The following is a 23,727-nucleotide window of genomic DNA, read 5'->3' on the forward strand; positions in this document are numbered from 1 at the left end:
CACAGCACAGCACAGCACAGCACAGCACAGCACAGCACAGCACAACACAACACAACACAACACAACACAACACAACACAACACAGCACAGCACAACACAACACAACACAACACAACACAACACACATCATCACAACACAACACAACACAACACAACACAACACAGCACAGCACAACACACATCATCACAACACAGCACAACACAACACAACACAAAACAGCACAGCACAAGACAGCACAGCACAGCACAGCGCAGCACAGCACAACACAGCACAGCACAGCACAACACAGAGCAGCACAGCTCAGCTCAGCGCAGCACGGCGCAGCACAGCACAGCACAACATAGGACAGCAAATCACAGCACAGCAAAACAACACAGCGCAGTGCAGCACAGCACAGCATAGCACAGCACAGCACAGCACAGCACCGCACAGCACAGATCAGCACAACACAGCAAAATACAACACAGCAGAGCAAAACACAGCACATCACAACACAGCACAGAACAGCACAGTAGAACACAATACAACACAGCACAGCACAGCACAGCACAGGGAAACACAACACAGAGCAACACAGTAGAACACGACACAGCACAACACAGCACAACACAGCACAGCACAGCACAGCACAGTAGAGCACAGGACAGAGCAGCACAGCACTACACAGCACAGCACAGCACAGCACAGCACAGGACAGAGCAGCACAGCACAACACCACAGAACACAGCACAGCACAGCACAGCAACGCAACGCAACACAGCAGAACACAGAGCAGCACATCACAACACCACAGAACACAGCACAGCACAGAGCAGCACAGCACAGCACATCACAACACCGCAGAACACAGCACAGCACAGAGCAGAGCAGAGCAGCACAGCACAGCACAGCACAGCACAGCACAGGACAGCACAGCACAGCACAACACAGCACAGCACAGCACAGCACAGCACAGCACAGCACAGCACAGCACAGCACAGTACAGTACAGTACAGCACAGCACAGCACAGCACAACACAACACAGCACAACACAACACAACACAGCACAGCACAGCAGAGAACAGAACAGAACAGCACAGAACAGCACAACACAGTACAGCACAGCACAGCACAGCACAACACAGAGCAGCACACTGCAGCACAGAGCAGCACAGCACAACACAATGAGACCTCCTTGGCACAACACAACACACAGCACATCACAGCACAGTACAGCACAGCACAGCACAGCACAGCACAGCACAGCACAGCACAGCACAGAACAGCACAACACAACACAGCACAACACAGCACAGCACAGCACAGCACAGCACAGCACAGCACAGCACGACACGACACAACACAACACAGCACAACACAGCACAGTGCAACACAACACAACACAACACAACACAACACAACACAACACAACACAACACAACACAGCACAGCACAGCACAGGACAGCACAAAGCAGCACAGCACAGAACAGCACAACACAACACAAGACAGCACAGCACAAGACAGCACAGCACAACGCAGCGCAGCACAGCACAACACAACACAACACAGCACAGCACAACACAGAGCAGCACAGCACAGCACAGCACAGCACAGCACCATACAGCACAGCGCAGCACAGCACAGCACAGCACCGCACAGCGCAGCGCAGCACAATACAGCGCAGTGCAGCACAGCACAGCACAGCACTGCACTGCACTTCACAGCACCGCACAGCACAACACAATGCAGCACAACACAACAAAACACAATGCAGTGCGGCACAGCACAACACAACAAAACACAACACAGCACAGCACAGCACAACACAACAAAACACAGACCAGCATAGCACGGCACAGCACAATGCAGCAGCAGCAGCAGCAGCAGCAGCAGCAGCAGCAGCAGCACCCCCCCCCCCCCCCAACACACAATGTAATGGGATCCACACCTCTGGGCTCCCCCTACTCTCTGGGCAACTGACCCCTTTGTCACCCCCTGCAGACTTCCCTGCAGAACTGCACAGCTTGCCTTTTTTGTTTGTTATTCAAAAAAGGGTCAAAGGTCATTCAATGCCATTCATGCTAATTGTATTCCCGTTGCATTTGACATCCTAACAAACAATACGAGTCAATCAGAATAAATACACTGATGCCATTGGCTTGAGCAGACAAGCAGTGCATTCATTCAAAAGCCTTTTTCTTTTTTTAAGCCCCTTTTCTTCATTGAATGAAAAACAAAGCACTGTGCCTTTAAATGAGACAGTGAGCTAACAGTGATGCAATAGCACTATCAGCCAATGGGCTGTGAGGATGCGCTTCCTCCTCCACCCTCCTCTGAGACGTCTCTCCTCTCTCTCCCTCTCTCTCATCTCTCTCCTCTCTCTCTCTCTCTCTCTCTCTCTCTCTCTCCCTCTCTCTCTCTCTCTCTCCTCTCTCCTCTCTCATCTCTCTCTCTCTCCTCCGCCTCCCAATATGGTTGATGATGCTGCTGAGGCTACTGGGGAGGATACAGGGTGTGATGGCTGATGCTGAGCTAGGGTGGCCATCGGTCCGTTTTTACGACCTGTTCACGACATCCGTGTGTCCCTCTCTTTGTCTTTCCTTTCCTCCTAGCCTTTTGCTTATGGCCTCGAGATGCGAGGCAACGTCATTGACGCAAACTAGACCTTGACAGTCGGTCGCGTTTCCGATATCTGCGACTGCCATGTTACTCCAGATATAACCCCAGACTTCGTACAGCGAATTAACTGTATTGCTGTCGCCTTATGTCGGGGAAATCTCCGTGCAATAGCCCTATATGAAGTTCACTGTTCTGACTGTATGAAAGTTAAATAAGGTAAATATATTATTGTCTGTCTGTTTCCTATTTTTTCCTGCACTGGTGGCAACGCATAGTGCAACAAAGTTTGTCCGCTAAATGCCTTTACAACGTTACGAGGGTTATCACAACTTTACAAACAGGGCAAAGAAACGTCTTTCTGCACGGGCGCTGTCTGTATTTTGAGCTCGTGTTGTTGGTTATCCAGCGTCTGCATGAAAAAAAAAGGTTGACAGAAGCGGTTTGCCTCCCTTAAAACACCGCTGATAAACAGACTTCTGACCAACTTTGAGTAAAGTAAATCAAATTAATTGTTGGCTATCAGGCCTACGAATGCATGACTACCCAAAATGCATAGCCTAAAAAAAAAAAAAGAAATAGCCTACACAGACAACAACGGAAGGATTTGTCTAACCTGCCGTCTCTGATACAATATTAAGTTAGTGGTAGCCTACTGATGACTCCTGTATCGGGGTGAGGTAATGACATGCGAAAATCCTTTCCCCCCAAAATATTGTTTTACAAGTAGGCCTAAAACTGTTGTTGGCAGCTGAGTTAGTCGAGGTAAGATGGCAGCGCTGTTCCCTGATTTCTGCCTACAGTTTAGAATGCCAACTTCACTGTTTTCTCCACGGAGGCGGGGATTCGGCAAGTCGAAGCAATGGGTGCGCGCGAGGACGCTAGGTTAGAAAGTTAAGGGGCGGGGTTGTCCGGCCGAAATCCGGACAGCTGGTCACCCTAGAGCTGAGCAGAGCTGAGGAGGTTGGTACCGTACTGTAGCCTACTGTCTTATGCATCCTGACATCATCTTTCTGTGTCACTATTATGGGGAATCTGTTTCATGTCCCTGCTCTGTTAGCTATTGACTAGATAGCCTATATAGAATATATTACAACCCAGATGATTACCAATGTGGGCTGTCTGTGTGTGTAGCTTTAGCTATATAGGGAGATTTCTTCCACTGTTGGTTTCAGTTCTTTATTTATTATTATGTATTTCTTTCTTTCTCTGTGTCACTAATATAGGGGATCTGTTTCATGTCTCTGCTCTGTTAGCGAGACTAGATACTATATAGCTGATATTACAACCCAGATGATTACCAATGTGGGCTGTCTATGCATTTACCTTCAGCTACATAGAGAGAGAGTACTGGTATATTTTTCCATTGTTGGTTTCAGTTCTTTATTTACACAAGAACGGGAATTGAGAAAAAAACATTTAGTTTTGTTTTCTCCTGTATGTGATTGAATTTAGGCTTTGATGGTCATGACAGGAAATGTGCAGTTCCTATTGTGTACGTGTGTATCTGCGAGTCACATGTGTGGTGTGGTGGTCATGCTGAAGCTCCTCTTGTCTTATCACCATATTGACTCATGACTCAGATACATTGGCACAAGTATTCCCTGACCTGCTATGACTCACATATGAAGTATATACTACAATACTCCCTAACCTGGCTTGACTCACATGTGACCTTATGTATTCAAGTATATACTGTAAGTAACTTATATTAGGCCTATATTTGACCCTATAGCTTATGCCTTTTCTTGCCTTCTTTTTTAATCAACCACATTCTATTTATTTCATATTGCTATTTCATTTAATTTTATTTATCTTTCTTTTCTTTTCTTTTCTTTTAAGGGGGGGCGGGGTATTATTGTGACAGGAGGACAGTACAGGGTGACAGGAGTGAGTAGAGAGAGAGAGACGGGCGAGGGTTCACCAAATGACCAATTCCGGACTCGAACTCGAACCCGGGTCGCCGGTGTAGCAGCCCAGTGCCCAACTGATAGGGCCACGGCTTGACCATAACGACCAAGTCTTAATCGGTTAACTTAGACTCTCCTTGCATTGTCATAGCAATGTTGTTATGATGTACAATTATCAGGGGCAGCCGTGGCCTAGTGGTTAGGGAGTTGCTCTTTCAATCTAGTGGTTGCGGGTTCGAATCCCCCCTGACCTCTCCCTACATCTCCATCCATGGCTGAAGTGCCCTTGAGCAAGGCACCTAACCCCACATTGCTCCAGGGACTGTAACCAATACCCTGAAAAATAATAGTTGTAAGTCGCTTTGAACAACAATGAAAGCGTCAGCTAAGTGAAATGTTATGATGTACAAAGTAGTTGAGTGTTGAGCAAAGAGTGAATACGCCCGTCGATGGGCCCATCTGCAGCAAGACGCAGTGTTCTAGTCTACGTATTATTATTATTATTATTATTATTATTATTATTATTCTAGTCTACGTAGAATGCAGGTATATGTTGTATACCCACCAGAAAAAGGTCAGGGATTGGGGTATACCCACCTAAAATGTGATTGATTCAATATTTAGAATAGCACAGCCATGTTTAATCAATAGTGAATCATCATGGAAGCCTTGAAATTTAACAACATGATGATAAGATCACAATCAGAATTCTCTCAGATGTTAACAATGCCTCCCTCTAGCCTGGGCGATAAGCCGACTGTTGACTCCATCAATCAGTCTGGCAAAAGCCATGAGGAATGCGTCTCCGTGGACGATGGGAGGTGGTCTGATCTTACTCTATCATTGAAATTAATTGAAGTTCCAAACTCAAATTAAAACCCATTATTGTGCTTTATTGGCATGCCTGTTACGTTATAGCGTCGCAAAAGCATACAAATAACAAAACAAAAGTGTGAATATAGTTACCTTAACCAATCAGTAACGGAGCTCGCGGGTGAGTTCTACGTCCCCACTCTCAACTGTTTGCTGATTGGCGAAACACTGAGAGAACCGAAGCTCGAGGCTTTTGCCAGACGATGTGCGGAGCCAAAATCTTTGGGTGGAGTACACAGGATGCCGTCGCCAGGCTAGCCTCCCTCTGCCTCTGGAAAAACTCCCTCCTCTCCTGCCCCTAGTTTGGGAACCTATGCTGCCCAAATACACAGTATACCCACCACAAAAAAGCAGACTACACTACGGGCAAGAGGCTACTTAACCACTCTTGTGGTTGAGCTAAATTATTGCCAGGGAAATACACCAGTGTCTGTCAACGTTTATTGTATAGGAATTAAAGTGAAACAAATAATTTTGAGACACTTCTTAGCCGTCTTCACAGATAAGAATTAACAACAAATGCCTGGTGGAGAACTCTTTCATCTCCTCCCTGTAAGCAGTTACATAAACTGGGAATTAGGATAGGAAGTGAAAGTGTCTGGTTGTGTCACCTGGTCTTTGCCACAGATTGATATATCCTAGGAAGCCGAAGTGCAATACAGCTGTATGAATATAGAAACTGACACACGCATCTTTTACTATTTCAAGCTGCTGTGGTGTACTGTAGCCTACTTCCCTTTGGGGCGGGACAAAAATACCAGAGAGACTGACATGATATCAGAGATGACATGACAACGTCCTTGGCTGCCGCAGGCCTCAAACGCATAATAGGCTTTTAACTTTTTAAAGCTGGTTTGTGGATGTGATAAAAAAAAAGACAACGAGATGCATCTCACAAATGGCCTGATGTGCTTTTGTTTCCTGTAGGCCTCAATAGAATTCTGCTAGAATTCTAGAACCCCAGCCAGAACCCCAGGTGTTGGACATGCCTTGCCATTGGACATGTGGAGGTCTACTGTGAGGGGGCTCCCTGATAGCCACATCCCTGTCTTGGGGAGCTACCCAGGGCTGCAGGATAACCCAGAAGACTATGAGGCAGCCTTCAACTACTACAAGAAGGGAGTCGATCTGCTACTGAACGCAATACAAGGTATTGGCACGTGTAGCATCACGGTTATTTAATTTATTTCATTGCAAAATACTCTTTACTCTTTACAAAATACATTTTTCCCATCGCTAACAATAACGAGCTATTTTTGTTGTAGTATTATTATTAATAATGCCTTTGTATGTGTATTCATTTGAGACTGGCCTTGCCTACGTGATGGATTTACCTTTATTGGGCATGTTACAGATGTCTGTATGAAATTCAGTTTTTCTCTCCATTTGCAGAGGCCTACCCTGGGGCTTCCTGTAGCGTCACCTGTAGCCCTGCTACACATCTGGGCAACCCTGCTCACCTGGGCAGTCCTGCACACCTGGGCAGCCCTGCTACACACCTGGGCAGTCCTGCACACCTGGGCAGTCCTGCACACCTGGGCAGCCATGGCCAAGCGTGACTACCTGGTGGATGCGGCCAGGCAGATCCGCATGGCACTGGACCGGGAGGTCAGTGAGGACTATGAGGCTGCCTTCAACTACTACAAGAAGGGAGTCGACCTGCTACTGAACGGAATACAAGGTTAGCACATACATGATCATGTTTATATAATTTCATTACAAAATACTCTTTACTCTTTACAACATGCATTTGTAAACCTGCTAATAGATTTATCTGTAGACATCATTTAGTTTACGTAAGGAAATGAGGACTCCAGGCTCTTCTAGATCAATGCTTCCTAACCTTTTTCTTCAGGGACCCATATTTTTACCACTGTACCTTTTGGTGACCCAAGCATGCGAGCACTCGTTCAAGAGGAAGTCACATGATACTCTGTTTCCTGCTTAAACTCATTTGAGTTATCATTTTATTCTTTAATTGGTCTTCAGTCAACTATAGAATAAATGTTTAATGTAGCACTTACATTTTGTTGTGTCTATGCATATTAGTTTAAATGTTTTGCCATTTATTCAACATGGGCTATATATGATATTAAAAATAAACCCCTTAAAATCAAAAGGGCTTCGCGACCCCCTGTGGATCTTTGGCGACCCATAGGTTGGGTCCCGACCCATAGGTTGGGAACCACTGTTCTAGATGATTTACCTCTACCACAGGGTTAATTTAACCTGGTTTACTACTGAACCAGCTTAGTATAACCCCCAAGATTTCCTACACCATGGGTGGGGAACTTATGTCTCGAGGCCGCCTTATCCGGACACGATATCATTTTAATGTTGTGCAGTTTCAGATGAAATATGTTTTGTTAAGCAACAGCACAAATTACGTTTGCAATACAATTGAGATAATGTTTTCAGGGGACCTGGTGAAATTGGGGTTGGTTGAAAATGGTGGCCGCCTTCAATATAGGCCTCCTGGTTTGTGTTCATAGTACAGCCCTTGACAGACTTTATAAAATTTGAAGTGGCCCCTGGCTTGAAAAAGGTTCCCCACCCCACATCGTAGTATGTCAACCTCTTGTTTCTGAGAGAGTCCTTGTGCACAAGCCCTCAGCAATTCAGGTGCAGGTGTGAGGCAGGAGAAGGTGAACAATGAACAAAATTCAAAAGAAAAAGAACAGTAAGCAGTGGGCTGTGTCTTTTGAATTTTGTTCATAAGTCAACCTCTTGTTGGTGTTTGCAGTGGACCCCAACATGGAGCGTCGGGAAGCGGTGAAGAGGAAGACCACCCAGTACCTGAAGAGAGCCGAGGACATCTTCCTCTCACACCTACAAAACAACATGGAGAAGGAAGGCTCACAGATGATCGTAAGAGTAACTGCTTTATACTGAAACTACTGATAGTAATGTTCTGGTACTACTGGTACCTCTGCCACAGCAGTGATACTTATCTAATGATTAGGATAAACTGTTCTTGATTAAAGTGAATAAACCTTCACTTGCCAATAGGATGCATGCATGCATGCAAGTTTTATTAGGGTTTATTAGAAAATAAGTTATCTTCTACACACCGCGCTTTTCCGTCTTGTTGGTGCGTCTCTGAAGTAATCAAGTGATTAGGAAAAGGAGCGCACTCAGTTTTTTCTTCTTTCTTGTTCTTTTCTTTTTATTTAAACATTGCGAGTCCCCTACTTTATTAGAAAATAAGCCATGGCGTTTTGCGAAGCAAGAAAGAAATGTTTGGCTTATGTTATACTACGTAATAAAAACAGATACAAGCTCAGAACACTCATACTGTGTGGAATGTTGTCCAGGGTTCCAGCAGCCTAAGGTTCCGACCAATCAGACGGCTGAACGCGCTAGTGGAGGATCTGAAGATGTACAAGGTCATCGACATTGGAGATAAGGTTTGCATTATATTTAATTATAACAATTTCATTGGGTGATCTGGTTGGTCAATTATTGTGTTGACACATAATTACATTACCAAGGCACCAGTTCATGTCGTATAACACTTTCAACAAAAGCAAAGCACAGCAGGTTTGAATCACAGGAAGAATGACATACATGTAGGTCTGAACCTGAATAAAATGAGTGATGTTGTTCCTGACGCCTGTCTCTTTTACAGGTTCTTACTGTTGAGAGTATCATCTGCAAGGACACATTTGTTATAAAGGTAATTCTGAAAACTTGTGTATTCACATGCGTGCAAATTCTCTTATGAGATATGTATGGCTTGATTAGCACTGCAATCATCATCAGCATTGTCATAATTTCATTTTCATCATCATAATCATCAACATCAACATTAATCATCATTCATCATAGTCAATCCTCCTCCTCCTCCTCCTCCTCCTCCTCCTCCTCCTCCTCCTCCTCCTCGTCCTCCTCCTCCTCCTCCTCCTCCTCATCATCATCATCATCATCATCATCATCCATCACAGTTATAACAAAGCATCATTTTCGGCTTTTTAGACCGTTATTACGACGGAACAGTGTGAGAGGAGACAGGAAGAGAGAGGCGGGGCAGGGCTGGGACATGACACAGGCCAGACTCGAACCAGAGATACTCTAGAGAGAGAGATAAGTCATTCTGGTTAATTTCTGGTATCCACTTTCTGTCCGGTGAACGCCCCTTTAGGAGACCTTCGGTTAGGAGACCTTCGGAGTCCTGAGGTTGAGAATAAATGGAGTCCCCTTAGCGCTGTAGATGGCGGTAGCGCACTTCTCCTGCAAACACCTCAAAAATACAAGAAGAAGCAGGGGACAACGCCCCCTTAGGAGACCCAACTTGAGCACACACTTTTGCATCGGGTGGGTGGGTTTCGAAGCCTCTTTATTACTCCACCCTCTTTGCTCGAACCTTTGTCCCCATGGGCATGCAAGCCCATAATGCCGTTATGATGATGATGACGATTTTTAATGCCGCTAAAGCTGCACTATCATTGTATTTTTTTGAAAATGTATTCATGATTTTATTTAGACAATTGGTAACATCTCATTTTTATTTGATATCTTCCTTAAATCACCCTTCTCTCTGGTCCTGTCCTATGTTTGTATGTGTTTCGTCTATTTTTGCGCACGTTGATTGTTGTGTAATGTTGCCTGCTGCAACACATGAATTTTCCCCATTGTGGGATAATAAAGGACACACTTACTTACTTACATGCCTCCCTCTCTGCCCTTGTCTTTAGAGCCTTCCTAAGACCAGTGGAAACACCCAATCCCGGCCCACCATCATCCCTCAGGAAGTTCCTTATATGGTCAAGCTGCTGAGGTACTACGTCAGCGAGGATTCCATTTACCTGCATCTGGAACATGTGACAGGTGAGTCAGAATTCCATTTACCTGCAGCTAGATTCTAGAACACGTGACAGGTGTCTAATGAATTCTATTAACCTGCATCTAGAACATGTGACAGGTAAGTGAATATTCAATTTACCTGCATCTAGAACATGCTACAGTAGGCTAGGCTAATAAGCAACAGCCGCTGTTCACATGCTGGGCTACTTGGCGCTATTCCGATATGCCGCTATTCCTACATTGATGTTTATTGTCGGAATACCGTCGCGAGATATGCCACTTCTGTGGTTTGTGCTACGTTGCTCAGCTTTTATCAGTTTAGGGAGAGTGCATGCAGTTACCCTGACCCTAACCCTTGCCCCCCACATGCTGTACCGTAGTTATACATGCATGCAATTCTTTTAGGACTTTCTGTATCTTCACAGGACTAACTAATGTGTCCTGTTCACTGTCCCGTGTAGGAGGGAAGCTATTCTCAAAGCTGCACAACCTCAGGGGGCAGGCGTCGAGGAGGGATCGTCCCGAGAGCTTCAGCACGGGCCACCATCACCAGAAGAGCTGCACGCTGTCGTCATCCACTCAGAGGAGACCGCCTGGGCAGCACGTAGAGGGACTACAGAGTGCATCAGGTCTACGCAGCACCAACACACACGCAACCAAGCACACAGAGAGGGAGCACACAGCCCCAGCCGCAGCCTCGGCCTCAGAGGGGGACCACCCAACCCCGGCCCCAGCCCCAGCCCCTGAGCGAGACCATCGGGCCCCAGCCCCGGCCTCCTGGCACGAAGCGCAGCGTCAGATGGAGAGCTGCCGGACTCACTCCTACTGTGAGGAGACGGGCTGCCTACAGCAGCACTCCAAACTCATACAGGAGACGCTGATCAAACAAGCCAGGATGGAGGCATCCCAGCATGCAACAGCCGCTGCCGCGCCTCATAGTAACAACCACAGCAACACTCATGGGGCATCCCAGCAGCAGCATCCAATAACAACTACATCATCTTGTAACATTCCATCACAGCATGCAACAGCCACCGCATCTGTTCATAGCAACCACAACAACACTCATGGAACATTCCAGCAGCATCCAACAACGACATCATCATGTTGTAACATTCCGTCCCAGCAAGCAACAGCCACCGCATCTGTTCATAGCAACAACAACAACACTCATGGAACATCCCAGCAGCATCCAACAACAACAACATGTTGTAACACTCCTTCCCAGCATGCAACGGGCACCAACCACAAAAACGCTTATGGAACATTTCAGCAGCAGCATCCAACAACGACATCATCATGTTGTAACATTCCACCCCAGCATGCGACAGCCACCGCGTCTGTTCATAGCAACAACAGCAACACTCATGGAACATCTCCGCAGCATTTAGCAACGACATCATCTCCATCCCAGCATGCAACAGCCACCATGCCTTCTATACAGAAAACAACCCCTCCTTCTATACCTGTGCATTATCATCACACTCATTCACACCAACAACAGGCATCACCAAATGCTATGAACTTGGAATTAACGTTGCACAGCACTCCTCCTACACCTATTCCTGACCATTTCAACACTCCTCCTACATCTATTCCTGTCCATTTCAGTGCTCGTTCACACCAACAGGTGGCAGCAAATACTACGAACTCGGAACAAAACGCAGGTGAACCACCACCACCACCACCACCACCACGACTACCACCACCACCACTACCACCACCACCACCACCACCATCATCATCATCACCACTACAACCACCACCACCATCACCACCACCACCATCATCATCACCACCACCACCACCACCACCATCACCACCACCACCACCACCACCACCATCACCACCACCACCACCACCACCACCACCATCATCACCACCACCACCACCACCACCACCACCACCACCACCACGACAACCACCACTTGTGCTCCCGTCCAGGAAACCCCATTTGACTTGCAAAGCACTGCAAGAACCTCATCCCTGTCAGAATAATAGTGGGACTGCTACCACGCTCAGTCAGACTGGCCAGACTAGCCAGGGTCATCCACAAGTCAGTGGTGTTATCTCAACCAACCACCCGATGTCATTACTGGGTCACATGCCAAATGCTGAGACTGGGAAACCTACTAATGCTGCTGCTGCTGCTGCCTCTGCTGGTGTGGAGGATAATGGTAGCCTTCCTCACCAAATTAACTCAGCAATTGCGAGTAAAGCCATGAATCCAAAGTCTTGCAGATTATCTTCGTCACCACCACCGCCACCACCATCATCACCATCATCACCACCACCATCATCTCCACCACCACCATCACCATCATCATCACCACCACCACCATCATCACCACCACCACCATCCTCATCCTCCTCACTCTCAGGGAGTGTGTGGTCACCAAGTGCGTTGAGTATTCGTGGCGTTGGCCAGCTGCATACAGGTGACTTCACAGGTCAGGTGCTTCCAGGTACGCGGTGCGGAGACGCGCGAGACAGTTTGCAAAATACGGTTGAGCGAGAGGAGACACAAGGCCATTTGGGTTCACTCCAGAAAGAGGAACCTCAGAGAAGACACTCAAGGGAAAGTGAAAGTGAAAGTAGTCTGCGATCACCACCACCACCACCTTCGTCATCTGGCCTCGCTAGAGTCGACACACAGGGCCATGGGTATGGTACACCACCCGAGCCCAGTGTTGGGGAGCAGACCACTATCGAGGGGCATGGCAGTCTGCCCCTCCACCACAGTCTTCAGGACGGCTGCAGCGTCCAGACCTCCAGAGGGGGGGCCCAGCATGGCCACTGGGGTCTCCCAGAGGAAGAGGTCCAGGCCTGGGGAGCGCAGATCCTCATGGCCCTGGAGAGCCTCCACCAGCAGGGCGTCATCTGCTGCGACCTCAACCCAAACAACATCCTGCTCTCTGATGACGGTAATTATTGACACATAATAACAACAACAATAATAATGATGAAAAATAATAATAATAGCCTATGTATTGTTTTTACAGTGTAATATCGTCATACACCATGGCCTCAAAACACAACATTAATAATAATAACTATAACAAAAATCATAAATTAAAATAAGAGGGAAAACAAAACTGATGGGTAAATTAATCATAATAATATAAAAATAATCATAATTATTATGGTATATTGGTCTAGTGATATAATAAGCTTCTCATGAACCTTTTTGTATTAAAGATATGGGGGTATGATATTGCTGGATTATATGACTTCATGGGGTGTTGCCGGTTCAAATCTCACACCATCCATTGCTGAAAGACACCTAACCTCCCATCGCTCCAGGGGATACAAACCAATACCCTGCACCTAAGCAACTGCAAGTGTTTTGGATGTCAGCAAAGTGTCCTACTGAAAGACACCTAACCTCCCATCGCTCCAGGGGATACAAACCAATACCCTGCACCTAAGCAACTGCAAGTGTTTTGGATGTCAGCAAAGTGTCCTGTAATGATCACTGTCTCTTCCCCAGGTGCAGTGTGCCTGACGTTCTTTGGCCAATGGGGTGAGGTGGAGCCGAGGATCTGCACCAAGGCCATGGAGCAAATGTACTGCGCACCAGGTAATATACTCTATAGCAGGTAATATCTTATGTAGATTATATCCAAATGTACTGCGCACCAGGTAATATACTCTATAGCTTCAATCAATCAATCAATCAATCAATCAACATTACTTAAAGTATATAGCAGATTATCATAAATATGCTAGAGATTAGAGAAAGAGAAAAGAGAGAGAGAGAAAAAAAAGCTTGGTTGATGTATGCCGTTCATTACATGTAACTGTTAAATAAATTTAAAAAAATGCAATTTTTATCTTTTACTTGACATGTTTTGACGTTGAAACTTCTGTCTCAGAGGGTTACAAGGATGTTGATGTGTGACGTGCTTCAATAGAGTCAATAGAGATCAAAAAGTGTGTGTTAACAATGTACATAAACCTCTGTTGTGGATATCCAACCAAAATGCCTTGTGTGTGTGTGTATGTGTGTGCGCGTGCGTGTGTGTGTGTGTGTGTGCGTGCGTGTGTGTGTGTGTGTTCTCCACAGAGGTTGGTGGTCTAGGCCGAGTGAATGAGGCGGCTGATTGGTGGAGCTTGGGTGCCCTGCTGTTCGAGCTTCTAACTGGGATGGTAAAATATTTAATTTGTATTTTCGTAGTTTGCAGTTGGGACAATGCAGTGCACATTATTACAAATATGACTTGTAGATGAGAATACGTACCTGTAGAAAGTTTGTAGCCAGTTGGCTAGTTTGCAACTCAAAACATCACGTAATAGTACATAGAAATATACAATAACATGTGAAGTTAACTCAACTTGAATAAGCCTCGGATACAAACTTAAGGCAGCAGGCTAACTTACTTTTTTACGTTTAACTGGCTTGCAATGCAAACTCCTTGACTCCTTGTGTTCTATTGTCGGTATGTAACTTGAACTGTAATGTTTGTCCGATGATGTATTGCAAGTTCTATTATTTGTTTTGGCAGCTACAAACTCAGAGACATTAAAGGTTTGAGGCTTATGGTATGAAACTTTAAATCTAATGTGTGTGTGTGCATGTGTGTGTGTGTGTGTGCGTGTGTGTGTGTGTGTGTGTGTGTGTGTGTGTGTGTGTGTGTGTGTGTGTGTGTGTGTGTGTGTGTGTGTGTGTGTGTGTGTGTGTGTGTGTGTGTGTGTGTGTGTGTGTGTGTGTGTGTGTGTGTGTATGCCAGCCTCTATGGCAGTGCCACCCTACAGGTGTGACCTCTCATACCCAGCTCCATGTGCCAGAGCACCTCAGCACTGCTGCCGCCTCACTGCTGACGGAGGTTAGTAACACCCCTTTAGGGTGTGTGTGTGTGTGTGTGTGTGTGTGTGTGTGTGTGTGTGTGTGTGTGTGTGTGTGTGTGTGTGTGTGTGTGTGTGTGTGTGTGTGTGTGTGTGTGTGTGTGTGTGTGTGTGTGTATGCGCGCGTGCGTGCGTGTATGTGCGTGTGTGTGTGTGTAATTTGCACTGCTGTTACAGTTACAGCACATTTTAACATTACATTATTGTATACATAGTTATGGAAACATAACTATGATTTAAGAATATATTATTGTCCTCTCTCTCTCCTCTTCAGCTTCTTCAGTTAGACGCTGGGTATCGTCTGGGTTCCGGTGGCGGTGGCGTGAGTGACATCAAGTGCCATCCTTTCTTCCACTCTGTGGAGTGGGCGGATCTGGAGAGCTGAAGGGGACAAGAACGGGCATCACACATTACACGTGACTAGGAGTTGGACTGGGGGAGAAATAGGACCCGGGCACTTTTGGATTAGAAGGCCCCCTCATGGGGGAGAAATAGGGCCCGGGCACTTTTGGATTAGAAGGCCCCCTCATCATAATTAGTGGTGCAGAACTGACTCACCATCGGGCCCCGTATCCTGGTGGGCCCCTATTTATAGAAATTGTATAGCCTGGTGAACCAGCGCCACCCGCTGGACGGCAAAAAGTCTGGTTTATCAGGCTAGAAATTGTACATTTCTGAAAATAGGAGCCCATGAGGGTGCGGGGCCCACTGTGAAACGCCCGCTATGCCAGACGGCCAGTCTAGCCCTGCTTAGTGACTAGGGTTGCCAATGGTCTGTGAAAAAGATATGGATCTCCCTCCCCCCACACAAAGAATGGCATTTCTTAGATGCAATTTCCTGCATTTTAACCAAATTGTGTCCCTGCCGTTTCAGCTCAACATGGTACCGTACTTTTATTTCTAAATACCAACTGAGGGTTGCCATGCCTCACTAATGGCACGTCTATGGTCTAGTCTGGACAGCGAGATAAAGGGAATTCTTACCAATTATCGTATATATGTTTGGTGCTGTAACTTGATGCACTGCAGCCTGAGGTACTGTACTTTCATATAGGCTACTTCATGTACTGAAAGTGTTACCAAGGTTTTTGTATTAACAAAAAAAAAATAGTGTGATATTCAAGATTATTGGGCAGCCACATATCAACACTGATTTCCTAAACTGCAACATGGAACATGGAATTTGGAACATGGAGCTTGGATCATGGAACATGGAACATGGAACTACTGAACTCTTGGAGTTGTTGAGTGTGTGCATCAGACTCATATACTGTATGCTACCTATGCAAAAGAAATCACTGGTTGAGGGTTAGGAGGAGAGTCTTTCTGTAATACATCCCGCCTGTCATCTCCATAACATTTTGTCTGTCTTTTTGATGGGGTATGACATTGACATTTCCCGCATTAATTGTGTGGAATATAACGATCATAACACAGGAAGTTAATAAAGTAAAAAACGACTATGCCTACAGTATGTTGAAGAGAAATCCTATAATCATATCCATAAAGGCATGTGTGTTATAGTCTGAGATATCCTTTATTTATTTGCCTTGAATACTGTAATGGTGAGGATAACCTATTTGCCCAATGTTACATATACCGTTACATATGTACAGTATGTTTACCTTGAATAAGGGTGTGGATAACCTATTTGACCATTGTGACTAAGACCATTACATACGTATGTTCTGATGTCCATGTGGTTGGCCATCTGCTGTGTTGCTGGTTCTTTGTGTCAGTCATGGTACATGACCACCCCCTAGTGGACAAACTGGGGTAGTAATTATGGTCTTCCTACAGTTCAGTTATTTTAATTTTTGCACACAGTAAATTACTTCCATCAATGAAGCCAACCAGCCATTCCCAAAATTAAGAAGAACCGTGATGGATTAGTCATAGTCCGGAGTCTCTTCACTCTTAATAATGAATGATGCTTCACTGATTTGAAAAATGATGCACCCGTATGAAAAAGTGAACTATAGTATACATCATTCAAATCAGCACTACGATATGTTTATTAATATAATGTGATAATGTTTCAGGCGGGAACATAAAGAACATTATGAAACTGATGTGCGTCGAGCAGGTGGCCCTACCGTATATTCCTAAATAACATCCAACCAGCAGCGATGCATGCATCTCAGTGTCTACTGTGTCTCCTGTACTGTAAACCTTGTGTGAGAAAGCTACTTTGTGACTTAACATGGACTCTTGTGAGTGACTTTTGTTTCTGCCTTTTTTTTGTCCAGATGTGCTTTACGAAGCGTGAATGGAAACTTTAATTAAGATTTTGTTATGATCGAGCCCTTGTGAAAACCCTGGGCATTTTACATGTGGTGGTAACATGTGTGTGGATATTTTTGTGAACACATCATCCATTTAGGCCTTTTGTTCGCATGTAAATTGGGATTTAGCTCCGTAAAATTTGATATATATTTTTTAATCTGAAGTTTTGAGTGGAGATTTCTAAACACTCACCTGTCACAATGGTGTTTTTTTAACCCCCATGCCATGTACTTGTACACAGCTAAAAATATCAGTTTTTAAAAATATCCGCATCCGTGTAACCAGGGCCCAAGACTTGGGGTGTTTCCTTCTGTCTTACATACGTTATCTCCTCCAGACAAAGAAAGTGTGTGTGTGTGTTTGTGTGTGTGTGTGCGTGTGTGTGTGTGTGTGTGCGTGTGTGTGTGTGTGTGTCTGTATGTGTATGTGTGTGTGTTTGTGCATGCGTGCGTGTGTGTGTGTGTGTGTGTCTTATATTTATTGTGTGTGTGTGTGTGTCTTATGTTTATCTGTGTGTCTGTATGTGTATGTGTGTGTGTTTGTGCATGCGTGCGTGTGTGTGTGTGTGTGTGTGTCTTATATTTATCTCCTCCAGATAAAGACATTGTCTGGTGATCTTGTGCCTCAGGTGTGAATGATCAAAGCAAATGTGTATGTAGTAAGAAGTCCATATGAACGCGTTTAATATCTTTAATAATGTGTATGTGCTATGTAGTGAGTCCATATCAGAGCATTTATTATGTTTAATGCAGAGTTCATGTAAAGTCAGAAAGCACCTTGAAGAATTCCACTTTAATATTGTTCATTTCTATGCAGAAAATACTGTATCTGCAATACAAATCAAATAAAAATGTAATTTTGTCCTGCTCTTTAAACACGATTCGAGTCCTCCTTTTACTAAGAATATTTGATCAGAGATGAATGTGCCTTATGGAGTACGTATAGGCCTATCTCAATATTGTACAATATTAGAGATGCACCGGAGTTTGAGCCAACGTGATAAAAAGGGCCCACATGTGTGAGTAGGCTATGTGTTTCAACCCTTTCGTAGGATCCGGTATCCGGTTCCGGATCCGGCATGATCTTAAGCAGTGGATCCGGTATCCAGCAGGATCCTAAAAATCAGGATCCGGTGCATCTCTATACAATATACAAGGCTTTGCAGGTAAATCTACATCATGGGTGGGGAATCTATGTCTCAAGGGCCGTTCATGGCCCATGGCGCAGCGCGCTAAACCCCCCACATTTGGGCTTACATGCCCACGGGGACCCCGTTTCCACTCCAGCCGGGGTCATTTCCCAGCCCTACCCCATCTCTCTCTCCCAGTCATGTCCTGTCTACTCTCACACTGTCCTATAATGATAAAGGCAGAAAACCCCCCAAAAATACTTAAAAAAACAAGAAAAAGAAAAGACATTAGCTACTAAATTATATTTTCAGGGGCCGTAGTGAAGGTGGGGTCTATTGTAAACTGACCTACCATAGTACTACACCACTATGACAGTGCATTACTACCATAGTACTACACCACTATGACAGTACACAGGGCCTTTAGTAATACATTACTACCATAGTACTACACCACTATGACACAACACAGGGCCTTTAGTAAGAGATTAGTACCATAGTACTACACCACTATGACACAACACAGGGCCTTTAGTAAGACATTACTACCATAGTATTACAACACTATGACCGTGCACAGGGCCTTTAGTAAGACATTACTACCATAGTATTACACCACTATGACGTAACACAGGGCCATTAGTAATACATTACTACCATAGTACTACACCACTATGACAGCACACAGGGCCTTTAGTAAGACATTACTACCATAGTACTACACCACTATGACAGCACACAGGGCCTTTAGTAAGACATTACTACCATAGTACTACACCACTATGACAGCACACAGGGCCTTTAGTAAGACATTACTACCATAGTACTACACCACTATGACGTAACACAGGGCCATTAGTAATACATTACTACCATAGTACTACACCACTATCACAGTGCACAGGGCCATTAGTAATACATTACTACCATAGTACTACACCACTATGACAGCACACAGGGCCTTTAGTAATACATTACTACCATAGTACTACACCACTATGACAGCACACAGGGCCTTTAGTAAGACATTACTACCATAGTACTACACCACTATGACAGTACACAGGGCCTTTAGTAATACATTACTACCATAGTACTACACCACTATGACAGCACACAGGGCGTTTAGTAATACATTACTACCATAGTACTACACCACTATGACAGCACACAGGGCCTTTAGTAAGACATTACTACCATAGTACTACACCACTATGACAGCACACAGGGCCTTTAGTAAGACATTACTACCATAGTACTACACCACTATGACAGTGCACAGGGCCTTTAGTAAGACATTACTACCATAGTACTACACCACTATGACAGCACACAGGGCCTTTAGTAAGACATTACTACCATAGTACTACACCACTATGACAGCACACAGGGCCTTTAGTAAGACATTACTACCATAGTACTACACCACTATGACGTAACACAGGGCCATTAGTAATACATTACTACCATAGTACTACACCACTATGACAGCACACAGGGCCTTTAGTAAGACATTACTACCATAGTACTACACCACTATGACAGCACACAGGGCCTTTAGTAAGACATTACTACCATAGTACTACACCATGACAGCACACAGGGCCTTTAGTAAGACATTACTACCATAGTACTACACCACTATGACAGCACACAGGGCCATTAGTAATACATTACTACCATAGTACTACACCACTATAACAGTGCACAGGGCCTTTAGTAATACATTACTACCATAGTACTACACCACTATCACAGTGCACAGGGCCATTAGTAATACATTACTACCATAGTACTACACCACTATCACAGTGCACAGGGCCATTAGTAATACATTACTACCATAGTACTACACCACTATGACAGTGCACAGGATCTTTAGTAATACATTACGACTAGGTCGTTGGCATTCTGCTATCAGCTAATTGATAACATGGGTCATGTCATACTGGGTTAACAAGATTGTGCAAATACTGTAGCACAACCATACAAATCTAATCTATTGGCCAAAGGGGAAGAGACTAAAACCTAACCTATGGAACCAGTATACCATGCCACAGATGGTTTTTTTTTGTTTATCCACACAGTGTGAGGAGGGCCAAGACACTGGCAGCCAACCATGTGAGATAATTTTTTGACCAACAGCGGTTTCCATCAATCAGAGGTTGAATTGTGTGCAGCTAGTTTTGCGCAGTCAGGTTATAACAAAAATGTTGAACCCATGAATATACACATTTCCATATGGGCAGTGTAACACCCACCAGCGTAATAACTTCCCACCAACGTAATAACCCTGCCAACCGTAATAAAAAAGTGTGCATTTCAGACGTAATAGCCCAGCCAACGTAATAATGTCCTTAAAGGGACACTGTGTGAGATTTTTAGTTGTTTATTTCCAGAATTCATGCTGCCCATTCACTAATGTTACCTTTTTCATGAATACTAACTACCACCATCATCAAATTCTAAGTATTCATTATGACTGGAAAAATTGCACTTTTCATAGGCCTACATGAAAAGGGGGGTCTCCATGGACTGCCATTTTGAATTTACAAAAATAGCCATTTTTAGCTGCAAAAATGACTCTGCTTGGGCCATACTAGAAAATATTTATTTATTACTCTGTAAACTTTAATGTAAAGATCAAATTTGGCAATAGGCAACACAGTTTCAATGAGCAGCATTGCAGTTGCAGTACCTTTTTTGACCATTTCCTGCACAGTGTCCCTTTAATGCAGTAATGCATTGTAGAAATGCCAAGTCTGTCCAGGAGCCTCCAGGTGTGCATTATGGGGGATAGCAGCCCCTAAAAGCTCTTTGGTGAATCTGTAGGTGGAAAAATACTTCTAGACTAATTCTAGGCTTCTTGACAAACATAGTGGTGTAGTCTACTTTTTTATGGTGGGTATACTGTATATTTGAGATTTTTTTGAAGTGGGTATACTGTACATATAGGCCTATGTGCTATTCAAAACAATGGATCAATCAATTTAAAGTGGGTATACTGAAATCCCTGAAATTTAGAAGTGGGTATACTCTGTATACCCGCGTTCTACGTAGACCACTCAACCGTGGAGAGAGAGAGAGAGCGAGAGAGAGAGAGAGAGAGAGAGAGAGAGAGAGAGAGAGAGAGAGAGAGAGAGAGATGGAGAGAGGGAGAGAGAGAGAGAGAGAGAGAGAGAGAGAGAGAGAGAGAGAGAGAGAAAGCAAGGCAGAGCTGCGTCTGTGGGTTGGTTTAAAAAAAAACTTCAGGTGCTCATCGGTGACCAGAGGAATACATCATGTACGCAGGAAAATGACTAGAGTCCAAATGGCAGAGTAGTAAATAAATATGAACAGATTCTCCAGAGAGCTTTTAAGGGCTCCTATCCCCCATAATGCACAGCTGAAGTCTCCTTTTGAGAGACTTGGCATTTCTACAATGCATTACGTTAAGGTTGCTCTGACTGGGATGAAAGGGCCAGGCACATTACATTAATGTAACACAGTGGTTCTCACCCTGTTTTGAATAAACGCCCCCCTGGACCTCATCATATGCCTCCCAACGGCCCCCCTCAGTTTCATAACATAAAATGAACTACTGCAACTAAGCAGTTGGTGGGGGGAGTAATTAACCAGTGCTCTCCCCCATCCTCCTCCATGACTGAGGTACCCTGAGCATGGTACCGGTACCGTCCCACCGCACTAGCTCCCTTTCGGGTGCCGACATTGGAGACTTGCTCCCTTGCATGGAATGCAAATTTGTGGAGTGCTGTGTCACAATGGCAATGGGAGTTTCCCAGTTACGTTATCACTTTCACACTTTCACATAACACCCAAAGTTATACCGTAAATAGCATCTAACACCAAAAGTTATACCGTAAAAGTAAATAGCATCTAACACCCAAAGTTATACCGTAAGTAAATAGCATCTAACACCAAAAGTTATAGGCCTACCGTAAGTAAACAGCATCTAACACCAAAAGTTATACCGTAAGTAAACAGCATCTAACACCAAAACTTATACCGTAAGTAAACAGCATCTAGCGCCACTTCCTCTACTCCAGTGGTTCTCAAACTTTTCCCATCATTCCCCCCCTTCGGAGGGTCTGGATGCTTAAGAGTCCCCCCCCCCAAAGCAACAGCAGTACTCGTGCAGACTGATTTTATGATCACTGCGCAGAATCAAAGAAAAGGTGACTAATGAGATAAAACAAAGAGGGACATGTGTTAATTTCCTGTTATTCAAATTTCTGACAATTTATAATATAATGTTGGTGAGGGCTTAAAATGTATTGCTTATTGGAGAGACCGGAAATAATTTCCTCGGGAAAACCCCAAAATCAGATGTCACACGCCCCTAGCCTACCCCAAACCCCCACCGCGATGCCTCCGCGCCCCCCCACTTTGAGAAAGGATTAGCTCAGTCCATTGTCTATATTTTAAAAAGATGGTTCATCTATTTAAAATATAGACAGTGGACTGAGCTAATCGTGATTAACAAGACATTTGCGAATCCATGCCAAACAAATGTTTGATTTTGCTTAGTCCATGCCTCACACATGCACATTGTATTAGTGCTAAAGTGCTAACAGATGTAACACTAAAATAAAGTCTTACCTTGTTTGCCCACCGGGCAGGTGACCAGCAGGGCTGTAGTCAAGTCCACCTTTGTAGAGTCCAAGACAAGTCCAAGACCAGTACTAGTCAAGTCCGAGACAAGTCAGAGTCCAAAGAGGTTCGAGTCCGAGACAAGACCGAGTCCAAAAAGATTCGAGTCCAAGTCAAGTCCGAGTCACATGTCGGTCAGTGTTTGACAATGAAAAGGATGAATGTCAATAGTGTGAACCTTAGAAGATAACCTATATGGCATGGATGTGAAGACAAAACTTGTTTGTTATTGGATTTCAAGCTCCACTTTACAATCTATGATGGCCAGTGTTCTAAACAAAACTTAATGACAGACCCGGCGAGTCCAAAAGCCTAATTTGGCAAGACCAAACAATACCGAGTCCGAGACAAGTCCAAGTCCATAAAAAAACGGACTTGAGACCGAACTCGGGCCGAGTCCGATCTCGAGTACTACAGCCCTGGTGACCAGTCCCGCCCTGCTTAGACAAATGCAATGGCAAAACATACCAAAGCGGAACGGAACGGTCGCGGGACAAACGCCGTCTTTCTGCTTAGTTTCGGCCGGTGTGTTTTTCTCTGCCTTGCACACTGACAGCGTTGGCGTGTGCGGCCAGTCCTGTTCAAAACCCCCTCACAGCCAAAGCTAGCGTGCTACTTTGCCATTCATTTGA

At 44.8% G+C, this 23,727-nt stretch overlaps 1 protein-coding gene across 1 annotated transcript; it reads left to right on the plus strand.

Moving 5' to 3' along the window:
• The first annotated feature begins 6,910 nt into the window (after positions 1 to 6,910).
• On the plus strand, positions 6,911 to 15,431 carry rps6kl1 (ribosomal protein S6 kinase-like 1). Its single transcript, XM_063184001.1, has 12 exons — positions 6,911 to 7,063; positions 8,126 to 8,250; positions 8,697 to 8,789; positions 9,011 to 9,058; positions 10,077 to 10,209; positions 10,647 to 11,294; positions 11,816 to 11,852; positions 12,586 to 13,109; positions 13,676 to 13,765; positions 14,252 to 14,334; positions 14,916 to 15,011; positions 15,305 to 15,431. The coding sequence occupies exons 1-12, from the start codon at positions 6,928 to 6,930 to the stop codon at positions 15,413 to 15,415; spliced, it is 2,124 nt and encodes a 707-aa protein (XP_063040071.1). The 5' UTR covers positions 6,911 to 6,927; the 3' UTR covers positions 15,416 to 15,431.
• Positions 15,432 to 23,727: the final 8,296 nt, after the last annotated feature.

The sequence above is a fragment of the Engraulis encrasicolus genome, chromosome 19, assembly GCF_034702125.1.
Source record: "Engraulis encrasicolus isolate BLACKSEA-1 chromosome 19, IST_EnEncr_1.0, whole genome shotgun sequence".
NCBI classification, from domain to species: domain Eukaryota; kingdom Metazoa; phylum Chordata; class Actinopteri; order Clupeiformes; family Engraulidae; genus Engraulis; species Engraulis encrasicolus.